At 42.5% G+C, this 12,760-nt stretch overlaps 2 protein-coding genes across 6 annotated transcripts in view; one reads left to right on the forward strand and one right to left on the reverse strand.

Moving 5' to 3' along the window:
* The window catches only part of DTX3L (deltex E3 ubiquitin ligase 3L), a 171,987-nt gene that overhangs the window by 61,781 nt on the left and 97,446 nt on the right, over positions 1-12,760 (reverse strand). The gene's annotated exons all lie outside the window — the stretch shown is intronic.
* Positions 1-12,760, forward strand: part of HSPBAP1 (HSPB1 associated protein 1) — an 89,046-nt gene that overhangs the window by 27,433 nt on the left and 48,853 nt on the right. For 4 of the 5 annotated variants that reach the window (XR_004476125.2, XM_033403364.2, XM_033403368.2 and 1 more), the window contains 2 exons: positions 8,732-8,868; positions 12,366-12,537. The exons of the other annotated variant lie outside the window; for it this stretch is intronic. Coding sequence is in view for 3 of the 4 variants with exons in the window: in XM_033403364.2 (XP_033259255.1) it covers positions 8,732-8,868; positions 12,366-12,537 (309 nt within the window). In the remaining variant the exon portion in view is untranslated. The remainder of the gene's footprint in view (positions 1-8,731; positions 8,869-12,365; positions 12,538-12,760) is intronic. 5 annotated transcript variants of the gene reach the window in all.

Genomic DNA, 12,760 nt, shown 5'->3' on the forward strand with positions numbered 1-12,760 from the left:
AAACTCATCCTCATTGCTGTTATGTGTACTTAAAGGAATCCAGTTTCAAAATATTGGGATAACAGAACGTAGATCGGTGGTTGCTTGGGACTGAGAGTAGAGGCAGGCAGATTGAAAGCACAGGAGTAAGAGGGAACTTTTTGGGGTAGTAGAAGTATTCCATATTTTGATCATGGTGGTGATTATTCCAGTATATACATTTGTCAAAACTTGCTGAACTGTAGTCTAAAATGGGTATGTTTTATTGTATATAAATTTTACCTCAATGAAATTAATTTAAAAAGAAAACTAGGCAGTGGAAAATATACTGTTTCTAAATATTTCCTTATGTTGGTATTTAAGCAGTTTCTCCCCAACTAACTCTTATCTTCACAGGTAGCACAAAAGTGCGTTGTCATCCTTTATGTCCTGGTTTTTTTATTGGGAAATATGATCACTCTATGTACACAAGAAATAAAACCATTATTATTTATAAATTACATATTATGTTCAGGACATCATGACAAGGCAGAACCATCCAGAGGAAAGAGGAGAATAAAGTATCTGTACTACTTTTGTGTTATAAACCAAGTTCATTTTCTTTGGCCAGCCAGTTTTCAACTATGAGTAAATGATGAATTTTGCTTATAACTCTCATTCTGTACAGAAGCTGTGCCATATTTGGTCTTGAAACACTGTAGTTTGTTATTTCCATCCCTCTTAGGTGTCTCTCTTTTTTTTAATAGTTTTAAAAAAATTAATTTGGTTGCGCTGGGTCTTAGTTGCAGCAGGCGAGCTCCTTAGTTGTGGCAGGCTGTCTCCTTAGTTGCAGCTCGAGAGCTCCTTAGTTGTGGCTTACTGGCTCTTAGTTGTAGCATGCAAACTCTTAGTTGTGGCATGCATGTGGGATCTAGTTCCCTGACCAGGGATTGAACCTGGGCCCCCTGCGTTGAGAGCGTGGAGTCTTAATCACTGCACCACTAAGGAAGTCCCTCTCTTAGGTGTCTTTAAACTGCAGATAAATTTCCCAGAATATGTCTGGGAAGAGGCCAGGAATTGGGGCTGATAGGAAACCATTGTGGTTGGATGTGGGGGAGGATGAAAAAGCAGGACTGAATTCCTGGTTAATTCCTTTAAGTACTGGGGTAACATGTGATATTGTCTTCTAGAATTACCCCTAACCACTAGAGTATCTAATGGACTACTAAATTATAGTACTGCAGCCCTACATTAGCACTTCCATAATAACTGTGGTCTTATTTTTTAATTAAAGAGTTGATTATCAAGACCTTTTGGTTCTTTTTACTCTTTTGCTGTCTTTTGTAATTTTCATTGCTTGTGTTCTACACATTTTATTTGTATATCAATTGTTTGGACTCAGAACTTTTTTTTTTTTTCCTGGAGGAACAATGCAGATCTTGGCGGTTAGTTCTCCAGGCTAGCCTGGGGAAGCCTACTGTATTTATAATATGCTCAAAGAATAGTACCATGAAACTCTCCCTACTTTCACCCCGAAGTGTCTACAGACGTATTTCTTCAAGGATATCTTTCTCTGCTATAGGGTTTAGGACTGGCATAACTGCAAACCCAAGATAAAGGCTCTGACAGAATGAGATTATTGGGGAAAGACAAGGTTCCATGGGTTAACCTCCTGAATCAATTTGGGTTAGGCTTAGTTGCTTGTAACAGAAATCCCAGAATGGAAGTTGCCTAACTAAAGGCATAATGGTGAATTTTTTCCTCACCTAAGGAAAGTTTGGAGGTACACTGGCCAGGGCTGGAATGGAGGCTTTGTCATCCCAAAGAACCCAGGTTCTTCCTGTCTTTCTACTCTGTCTTTAGCATGTGGCTTTCATCCTCAAAGCCATCTTGTATTCCAAGAGAGCCATCACACTGTATTTCAGAAAGGAGGAAGGAAGGACAAACGTGTACTCCCGGCTCTCTGCCTCTCTTTTAAGGAACTGTCCCAGAAGTCCCATCCAACAACTTTTGCTTAATGGTTAGAATTTAGTTTCATGGCCCCACTGAACTGCAAGGCAGGCTGGAAAACGGATATCTCTTAGCTGGGCACATTATCTGTCTGAATAAAGTTGGGAATGAGATATTAAGGAAAGTAGGCAGTTTATGGCGCACTCTGTTCATGGAAGGACATGAAAAATTGAAGGAAGATTTACAATTTCTACAAAAAGTACAGTTATTCCAGGGCCTCTGCAGGCAGCAAGTGTAGGGACCAGAGAGAATTGCAGCATTAAAGGGAGGGTTCCCAGAATGAGTCTGTACAGCCATCCTTAGTGCATAGGTAAGAATGCCCTTGTCAGCTGGGGAGAGAGGATTTTGAAGCCAGAGGGATTTCTTAGGCAGCCATAGGGCTGGCTGTTTCAAGGGGGGACCCCTGTGGCCAGATCCCTGGGGCAGGATGATTGATGGTCATTTTATTTAGTGGTTAAGTTGATAGGTTAGCAATCTGCTATACGTCTCACTGAAGAGAGGAAGGGAAAAGCACAAAGTTCATATCTCTCGATTAAGTACTAATGCATTAGTACTTATTGAGGGATCAAGACAGAGAAAGACAAAAGCAAATATCAAGCATTCTTGACCTCTTAATTTATTGTACACTTGTGTGATCATGATAGAATTGCCTTCTGGCATATTGGGGAGGGGGTAATTGATTTGTTTATGTTGTTATTTCAAGTTGGTGTCTTCAACTAGATTTTAGAGTTCTTGATAATAGAGATGTTTATGCCTTACACTTTTTGAGGCTCCATCCCCTATTAGCATATCACATATATTATCAGTCAGTAGTTTTTGATTCTAATAGTTGTGCTATAGCAGTGATTCTCAACTCTCCCAGATCTTGCACTCCCTTTAAACAGTTTGTAGATAATATGATTACCTACACATGTAATTCTTTTAAATTGTTAAAATACCTTACCCATAATATAAAGGAGAATTTTCGAGGAAGTAATTTATAATAAACAACATATATTTTGATGTGTTAATGCTCAATAACTACGCTAGAAGACATAACAACATAGTCAAGTCCAGGTGTGTGATTAAGTGGACCTCCAAAGCCAACATATAATGATTTTGAATGGATAGTCCATTTATTCCAGAAACCAGGCCCAACCTTGATGCACGCTGTGGTCTGGGATGCGCCTCCTCTGATGTTGCAGACCCTGGGGGAGCTCGCTGAGTTCTCTGTGAGGTTGTCGCAGGTGGCTATTGTCAGCCACTGTGTGTTGGGAGAATTGTTTAGACTTGGGCACGGGCCTGGGATGACCAAGGAGCTCCAGGACCATACCCACCAGACCTGTATTTTCCCAAGAAAAAAATTCCAAAGGCAAAGCAGAGTAATAAGTCTTCCAGCTGATTAAAAAACATGAAGCCAAAGCTGAGAGTAGATGAATGCAGAAACTAGATTCAAGCTCTGTTGTGTGCTGTGGACTCTGCCAGTTGCTGGGGTCTGTGAGGTGAATATGTGTTCAAAAGACAGAAAATAACTGTAAAATGTGCATGATTGTATATTCACTCTACAAACACCTGTTTTTCAACTACTGTGCTAGGGCTAGAGAGTCACAGCCTTGGTCTCCTCTCCTCAGGGAGCTCATATTCTATAGTGAAATCAGACAAGTGAGTCTAACCGATTGTCCTAACTGTTATGAAGTAAACAAAAATGGGCCAAAATCAGTACAGCAGAGGGACTTCTAAAAGGGTAAGTTGGGAAGCCTTCTCTGAGGAGGTGATATTTATGCTGATTCCTGAAAAATGAGAAGCTAGCCAAGTGAATGGAGGGTCAAGAGCTTTCTAAGCAGAGTTCAAAGCCCTTGAATGTGAGAAGACTTTGCCTTTTTGGAAAAAAAGAGAGAAAGCCATTGTGATTGAAGCCTGGCCAGTGAGACTGAGAGGGTTAGAGGTGTCAGAGAGGTGAGAGGGGCCTGGTCATACAGGCCCATGATAGAGGGCATTTGGATCTCATTCTAAGTGCAGAGCAAAGGGGGGACAGGACTTAATATTTTAAGATCACTCTTTGCTGCTTTGAGGAGAATGGGTCAGACAGGCAAAGAATCAAAGTTCTTTGGGAGAGAGAGACCGAAAGAGAGAATGACCAGGTTGCATGCGGCAGGGGAGGAAGGGGTTGCGGTGGGGAGTGTGGAAGGGTTCAAGGACATGAAACTTACATTGGGTCTTGAAAGAGAAATGTGAATTGGGGTGTGGGAAGGGCAGCGAGGAGACCAGCCAGGCAGAGGGAACAGCAGAAGCAAAGGCAGGGAGGTGTGTAGCCCATGCTGGGAGAGCAGTAGAGAGGTAATGTAGCAATAGTCTCATACCAGAACCTGCAACCCCTTTACTGTTCTGAAATGCAGTTTGCAGGTGATATAATTACTTCCACAAATAATTTTTAAAAACTATTAAACTACCCCAGCTATAAAATACAGGAGAATTTAAGCAGAAGTATGTGATTTAATGTGTAAATATTCAAGCGTCTCTGTACTAGAAGACATAATGAATTAATCAGATGCTTGTATCTACCTACAAGGAAAAGGTTCAGTTTTGAAGAGTTAAGATAAAATTCCATAGAATATTTCCAATATTTTATATTTAACATTTTGAAATGAGGCTAAATGAGTATGTTTGTATCTATACACATAGAGTCACCCTGATGAGACAGTTATAAGCACAGACTGATATTGGTGTATACATTGCTAAATCAAATATCATATGAGTTTCAATGCTGCTGGTGACTTAATTTTTCAAAACGGTGAACAACTTTTGATGAAGCTGCAGGAACACAAAGTACAGTCCTCCCTCGACTTACTTAGCAATTGTGTTTCTAGAAAATTCAGTATGTGTTAAAACCGTGCAAAAGTCCTTTGAGGATATATGAAATTAAGAGTCAGAGCTCTGGGGCTTGCCTGGTGGTGCAGTGGTTGAGAGTCCGCCTACCGATGCAGGGGACACGGGTTCGTGCCCCAGTCGGGGAAGATCCCATGGCCGCTGAGCCTGCGCATCCGGAGCCTGTGCTCCGCAACGGGAGAGGCCCGCGTACCGCAGAAGGAAAAAAAAAAAGAGTCAGAGCCCTAATCTCAGGTAACTAAAGTCAGATTTTTCAGTGTTATGAAAATTGTGCAAGATGCAAAACCTCCGTTGCTTTGTTGAGCTGGATCCCTGACCCCACGCACTGAATACCAAGGCACCCCTCCTATTTATTACGACAGCCAAAAATGTCTGCGTGTTTTTTAACAAAAGGATAGCACTGTCCCTCAGTTTCCACACCTGTACAGTAGCTATAACTACCTTCAATCTCATAAGGATTAAATGAGATGATACAAAGAAAATGTTAGTATCAGGGCCTGTCCCACCATATGGATTCAATAACCTGATAGTTAGCAGCTGAAAATATAGGTTTAGCAGTTGAAAATATAGATTTAGTCGTAAATAGAAGAGAAGTTAGGACTGGAGATGAAGGTTTAGGAGTCATGTATGTAGGTTCATTTAAACATTGCAAAGCACCAGGCAGAAACTTAACATTCAATTTAAGAGGGATTAAATTAGGGTCCCATGGCCCTCTCCTAAACTCTGTAACATCAAGGATGAAGAGATATGGCTAGGCAACAGTTCATAAGAAAAAGGCAGTCAAGCCTAGATTAGCCATGGTATAATTCAGCTGCTTTTTTTTAAAAAAAAAAAAAAAGCACTGTCTGACAGTGTATTAATAGTGTAATGTCCAGATCATGGAATGTTGAGACCCATACGCAAGGAACTACATAGGCTGTGTCTGGGGTTCATTCTGAGAGCCAGGCTTTAAGAGGGCTGTTGACAAAGGCAGTCAAGAGGAGAGAAACTGGAAGGAATATTTAATGCTACTGAGTCTAGATATTTGAAAAAAATGATAAAGGAGAAGACATGACCATTTTTCAGATAATTTAAAGACAACAGTTTTTGGCAGAAGAGAACATAAACCTGTTGTTTGTGGAAAACAAATCTAGGACCTTCTTCTGGAAGTTACAAGAAAGCAAATATTGATTTTGTAGTAAGCAATCAGCCAGACGCTTGCTCTTTTCAGGGATGATGTAGAATAGAATTCCATGGATAGAGATGATTTCTAAAGACTTTTTCAACTTTTGAAGTGGATGTGGGAATAGACTCCAGGATGGATCACCCCGCCAGTCACCTGTGTTAGTTTCACCGATGTGGCTGCCTAACAGGGTCACTTGTTTCTAGCAAGACCCAACGCAGATTCCTCCTGGGCCTGCACTCATTTCAGAAATTTGACTACCTGTAAATAGCTGAACTCAATTGGCAAGAAATCCCAACTCTCAAGAGCCTGTGGGGAAAGAAAGCCAAAATAGGTAACACTCAGTGCTATCTATTTTCTGACAAATTTACTTTGACTTTCTCTCTGCCACTTGCCCCCAAACCCTTCACCCTCTGGTTTTCTCAGCCAGTTTGCAGCTGAAGTTTAGGTCACCCTGATCTAATCATTCCAAAATAATTTTTCCTTTTTTAGTCATTACTGTGTTAGGTAAGAGGTCAGGGAAGCCTCACGTCAGTTTTTCATATAGTCACCCCCCGACCTAGTAGAAAAACTTTCCTTCTGTGAGTCTTTCTGAAGTAGTGCTCTAGAACAGTTTCTCACCTGGGGTTGGTCCACCGACTCCCTCAAAGTGTATGTGAAACTGTGTGTGTGTATGTGTGTGTGTGTGCGTGCACGTGCTCACGTGTGCGTGTGCGTTCATTTCTCTGAGGAGAGGGATATCAGCATTCATTTGACTCCCAAAGGGGTGTATCTGTAAGAAGATTAAGAGTCACTTAAACCAGCCTCTTCTTAGGTAAGACACATCCCCATTTTTTGTTTTTATATTGCGTGTCTTTCATCTACCTTTAGTTAAATTCCAAACTGAGGTGTGGTGAATTGTTCAACAAGGACCAGGTTCATGGGAAGCCTCCCTAAGCTCCCTGCTTGGACTGGGAGCCCTTCTTCTGTGATCATAGAGCACTCTCTGCTCACTGCTGTGAGAGCACTTTCTGCATTATATCGGAAGGGTCCATTTATGGGACTATCTTCCATTATGAGATTTGAAGGGAGGGCCTGTGTTGTATTAATTTTCATATTCCAAACATTCAGCATCATACCAGGTATGTAATAGATGCTCAGAAATGTTCTTGACCTGAACCATTTACCCATAATAAGCCAACAGATTCTTCTTTCCCTCCCAAGCAGCCAAGGTTTTAAGCACTTAACCTGAGCCAGGTATTATATTAGGCACTGGGAAAACAGAGGTAAGCTCCCTTCATGGAGCATATGGGCTATATCCAGAGGGGACGTGATTTTTGCCACGCCCTGGAGCTGCTGCATTTGAGCCATATGCATTTACAATAGTGCTGACCTTGCAAAAACTCCCCTTTTTATAACAGATATTAGTTATATGCGCATATTCTATTTTTACCACTCAAAACAAACATGAAAAAGCTTTTTCTAGTCTTCCTTAAAACCATCCATTAAAAATGTCTCTCCAAAATCCTCTTTCTCTTTGAGTAGTGTTAATGCTTTGCCTCCAAAAAGAGAATAGTTTGAAGATATTGAGTAGTGTCAGCATTTAGGACCATGTTCTGCACATAGAGGTGTTTTTTGTTTTGTTTTTTAAAATTCAAAAGGAAAAATTCATGATTCAAAACACATAAAATAAAAAATAAAGCAAAACTTTCCTGCCTGGTTCACTAGTGTGTTCTTTTTCTTTTTCAGCTTATACATATCTTAAGTTCCATGGATTTGAGTTTATGTCAAACTACGTTCATAGTTTTCTAACTTTTATTTAAAAGCAGGAACACCCTTTCTTCAAACCTAAATAAAATCAAGCAGAGCAGTTTGCTGAAAGAAAGAGCCTTTGCTGCTATCCCCAGTGCCCTAAGGGGATGCCAGGGAGCCTGGTTTGAGAACTACTGGACCAGATGGTATTTAATGGATCAGTAGTTGACTTGGGTAGGATCTGTCCACAGAACTAGACATAAGGAGTGCCAAGTTGAAAGCACTGTGCTGTCTCTTTTTCAAGTTCTTTACACTTAAAGAGTTAATGACCTTGAGGAGCATAGCAAAAGTATTTCAAAAGATATGCTGTGTCTCCCCCACCTGGAGACTCCAGTTTAGTAGGTATGAACTACTATAGATGCTCCAGCATCTATAATTTTAAATAACTCCACTAACCTAGGAGAAGCCTTCTTTCATGTGGTCTTTGAAAGTGCAGAAAGTTAGTACATTACTTAGGCCTCAAAATATCTGCACTGCTTAGAGGGAATGTGCCTTTTTGGATTCCTGAGTTAAGCTTCAGAGATTTAAAAAAATACTATTTCCATTGCAGTCACTGTTCCTGCTGCCTGAGCCACTTCCCCCATATATCTGCATAACTGTGTCTAGTGTTTATTGTCAGTCTCCAGCCTCTGAAATGTAAGCTTCATTTGGGTGGGCGTTTTTGTCTATTTTGTGCATTGATTCATCACATGAATGAAGAGTGCCAGGCATGTTATAGGCAGACAGTAAATATTTGTTGAATAACTACTATTAGTGGGGTTATTCAGATATGTTATTGGTTAAAAAGACTTCTTGAATTGCTCTGGAAACCTAACCTCTTCCATCTACAGCAATTTCTGTAAGAGAGTGTTCCAAGTGCCCAAAACCAGATGTGTAAGTGAAAATGTGTAACACTCCTATACAACAGATGGTTCTTGATGGACTGTGACTTTATTTTCAAAACAGGATGTGATGTGGTCTGACTTTGGGTTTCCTGGAAGAAATGGACAGGAAAGTACATTGTGGATCGGCTCCATGGGGGCCCATACACCCTGTCATCTGGACACCTATGGTTGCAACCTAGTATTCCAGGTACAAGGAAGGTAATACACATGTGCATGTATATGCATGAGGGAGAGGGAGAGAGAGAGAGAGAGAGTGTGTGTGTGTGTGTGTGTGTGTCTGTGTGTGTTGCACAGGAAGAGGAATGGGTGTCGGGTAGAGGGCAGGACTCCCTGCTCCATCCTATCAGCCTGCCTCATGACCGGGGCAGATCTCTTAACCTCTGGTTCAGTCTCCTCCTTTGTGAAATAAGGGGAACAATATAGACGGTGGTGTCTGTGTTGTGTCTCTCAGCCGTGGTCAGGATTACTGTCAGCAAGCTGATCCTAGAACTCTAGGAGTACACTCCCAGTTCAGCCAGACAGTTGTCTGCTTAGCTCTATAACGTACGAGTCTGCATTAGTAGCCGTAGAGTGTAGGGGGTGGGACTTGCTCTCTTGTTTTAGGAGAGCAGTGGGAAAACGATGACTGCTCGTGCCCACAGGCTTCAGCGGTGCGGCATGAGATTGCCTCGTCCGTCCACGCGTGTTGGCTTTTCAGGAGCAGAACGCTGTGACTGCTCATGTGCACCAGCCCCAGCCGGGGGCCAGGGCTGTGTTGCAGCCTCCCACACTCACAGACTTCAGCTAGGGAGCAGGAGAATGCCAGGACCGTTTGTGCCCACCTGCCTGCTCCAGGGCTGGGGAAGTGCTCTGGTCACTGGAGCTCTCTGGCTTCAGCATTGTGGCAGGGTGGAGCCACAGTTGCTCGCCCCTGCATCCGAGCTTGCCCACCTGTGCCCGCAGGTTAGGTGAGGAGCACAACAATGGTGTCTGCCAGTGCTTCCATCCCGGGGGAGCATTTCCATCATTTCCCACCCCTTCGGTGGATACTGTCAGATTCTAAATGACTTTCTTTCACGTGTAGTCTCAACACTTTTCAAACTGCTGTTATTTTGCTAGGGTTTGGGGCAAGTGAGATATACGTGAACCCTTTACGAGGGGAGTCTCAGTTTCATGTAGCACTTGGGGACACTTGGACACCTGTCCTGTTGGTTTCCTAAGCCAGCTGTTACGGGGGCTCATCTCTGTGGTATAGATCCCAGGGGCCGGGGCTCCTGATGTGGGGTGCCAGCCCCTAACTTCCCGGGAGAAGCCTTGTCTGGTGAGGTCCCTTCCTGTTGTGTGCCACCACGCGGGGGCTGGGGGTTTTGGCGGGAGCATCTCTCTGCCTCTCCTGCTCATCTCGATGTAGTTAGTCCTTTTTATTCTTCATTGTGGAGCACGTGTTCAGCTAGTTTTCAGGTTCTTTTCAGAGGGAACTGGTCTATATGTACATGTGTATTTTTTGTGTCTGTGGGAGGAGCTAAGTTCAGGGTCTTCCTCTGCTACCATCTTTGAACTGCTTCCCCCACGTGTGAAGTACTTTGAAAACTATAAAACTGTATGCGATAGTTCCTCCTGGATTCCTCAGGTCTTTATTAAGCAGCCTAGAACGTCTGGGTACATTATTAATGCACTATGGTTACAGCAGTGAATCAAGTGTGCCTGGTCCCTGCCCTCATGGAGTTAATAGTCTGAACCTTAAACTTCGTTAGAGAGGGCATCATTTTAAGTAGCTGCTTTCCGTGTGTTCTGAGTGGAGAAATAAGCCAAAGAAATTCAGTTGGGAAAACATTACCAAAAAATACCTGGGTTCTTTCTGTGATATAAAATTAATATAGCTTTACTTTAACTTTGTCGTAGACCATATTTTCTGGCCTCATATAGCTCTGGAGTAATAAAATAACTAACTATTCAGGAAATATTTATTGAGTATCCTGCCGTGCAGATACCATGTGTTACAGTAGGAACAGAGGTGAACAAGTAAGACACCTCTCTGCCCTAAGAGAGTGTATGTACAGTTAGAGTGCAGGGAAGCCCACGGATTGCTGTGATATATCTAGGCAGAATGAACATGCCCTTGAGGAAGGTTTCGTAGAGCCATGCAACTGAAAAGGAGAAGAGAAAATGTTCCTGTTGGAAAGATTAGGGAAGATTTCAGAGGGCAGTTGCCATTTGGGATGGGTTTCAAAGGGTGGGTGAATGTTCAAAAGACACAGGTGGGAGGAGCAAAGGGACCAGCATGAGCAGAGCCCCAGGAAAGCGTGGGGTATATAGAGGGCCCAGTGAGTTGTCCGTGTAAGTTGTGCGTTAGAGACAGAGGATTAGTAGGAAAGGCAGGGTGGAGCCTGAGGGTCTTAATGCCCAGGCAAATACTGCTTATTCTCTGTTCTTTCAGCATCAGAACCAAGAGGTTTTTGAGCCAGGGATGACATGATGATTGACTACCTTTTATGATTAAGAACACAAGGATGCAAATATGTTACATTTTAAACTTAGCAAAGCAAATTGTATGGGATGGTTATCATCATGGCTGTTCCTTTGGGAAACACAGCTATAGTGCAGGGGTCTGGAGATCTGTGACCTAGTACTGGGTCCACCACTAACACAAGCCCAGTGAATGACACTGAGCAAACCCTGACTCCCTCTTCCACTTCTTTGAATGTAAGATTAGACTGATGATCTCTTAAGGGTCCTTCCAGCTCTAACGTTCTAAACATCCTAAATGCCAAAAATTCTCCCAAACTAGTCAGAGGTCTAGTGGGAGGGAGCAGCTTTATCATCTCTAAGGCAAAATAAGACTTTATATTTCCTAGTTTGAGAAGAGCAGTCAGCTCTTTTGAAAGGACATGTTTTGAAAAGACATGATAGCCCCTCTGTAACTGTCAGGGGTCACTAGAGGGCTTTAGGGCTTGTCTCAGAACTAGGTTCTTTTCCCTCTCTCTTTGCTTCCCCATCTGTGTATTTCTGTCTGTGCCTCTTCCTTTTTCACACTTCTCCCTCCTTTGCTTCAGATGTCCTCGCTCTGTTGGCTCAAAGTATTGGTGTGTCTAGTGTTTTGTGAGTTAAGGTTTATCACTTCCAGTTTTCAAAAAATTTTAAAGTGACTGAAACATTTTACAGTTTTCTTTTTGAAAATTCCTATATTATAGTACTTTTTAGTTGTGTGGCATCATTCGTGCATTTCTCTTCCTTAATGGGTCAACTTAACAAATGTTTAGGTTAAGGAATTTACAACCCCAATAGGGAGAAGTCTGGAAACGATTTGGTGGGTAGTTACTCTGGATGAATGGTTGCTCTGCATAAGAGAGGAATCCAGAGATTTCAAAGGGTAGAGATTATTCTGGGGAGCTCTAGACTCAGGGATGGAAACAGTTTATGAGGAGGCTGACTTTGATTTGAGATAAGAAAGAATGATCTTACAAAGGAGCTTCTGTCCCTGCAAAGAGGCTGCTCAGGGCATCATGAGATACCCACTAGTTGCTGCCCTTCCTTTACCAGGTGTCTGCAGAGGAGATTCCAGCCCTGAGTGAGAGATGGGCCAGGTGACCCCTGCGGTTCCTGTATTCCTTTATGGATTGAATGAAAATGAGTGAAATTGAGCACTTAGCTTCTGCCTCCTTACATGTTTTGTCTCAAGTTTAGAGTACTAACTTGTATCTTATTTTTTTAACTAGGAAAAGATGGCATCTCTTTCCTCCTGAAGATACTCCTTTCCTTTATCCAACTAGAATCCCTTATGAGGAATCTAGCGTGTTCAGTAAAATCAATGTTGTCAATCCTGATTTAAAACGTTTTCCTCAATTTTGGAAGGCTCGAAGACATATGGTTACCCTGAGCCCCGGACAGGTAATGGGAGCTTTAAAACATTGGTGACCTGTCAGTGGACACCCCAGCTATAATTTCTTTCAAGTCTTTATGCCACGTGCCTCCCTATCAATACAAATGACAATGGTTCCTTCCCTGCTGCTCTGCTATTGGAACGTAGCTTCCCCAGCTATAGGCTTCACACACAATCCCTGCTTCACGGGTCATGGGAGGGAGATGGGAGGAGGGAACACAGCTCCTCCTG

This window comes from Orcinus orca, chromosome 5 (genome assembly GCF_937001465.1).
Source record: "Orcinus orca chromosome 5, mOrcOrc1.1, whole genome shotgun sequence".
NCBI classification, from domain to species: Eukaryota; Metazoa; Chordata; class Mammalia; order Artiodactyla; family Delphinidae; genus Orcinus; species Orcinus orca.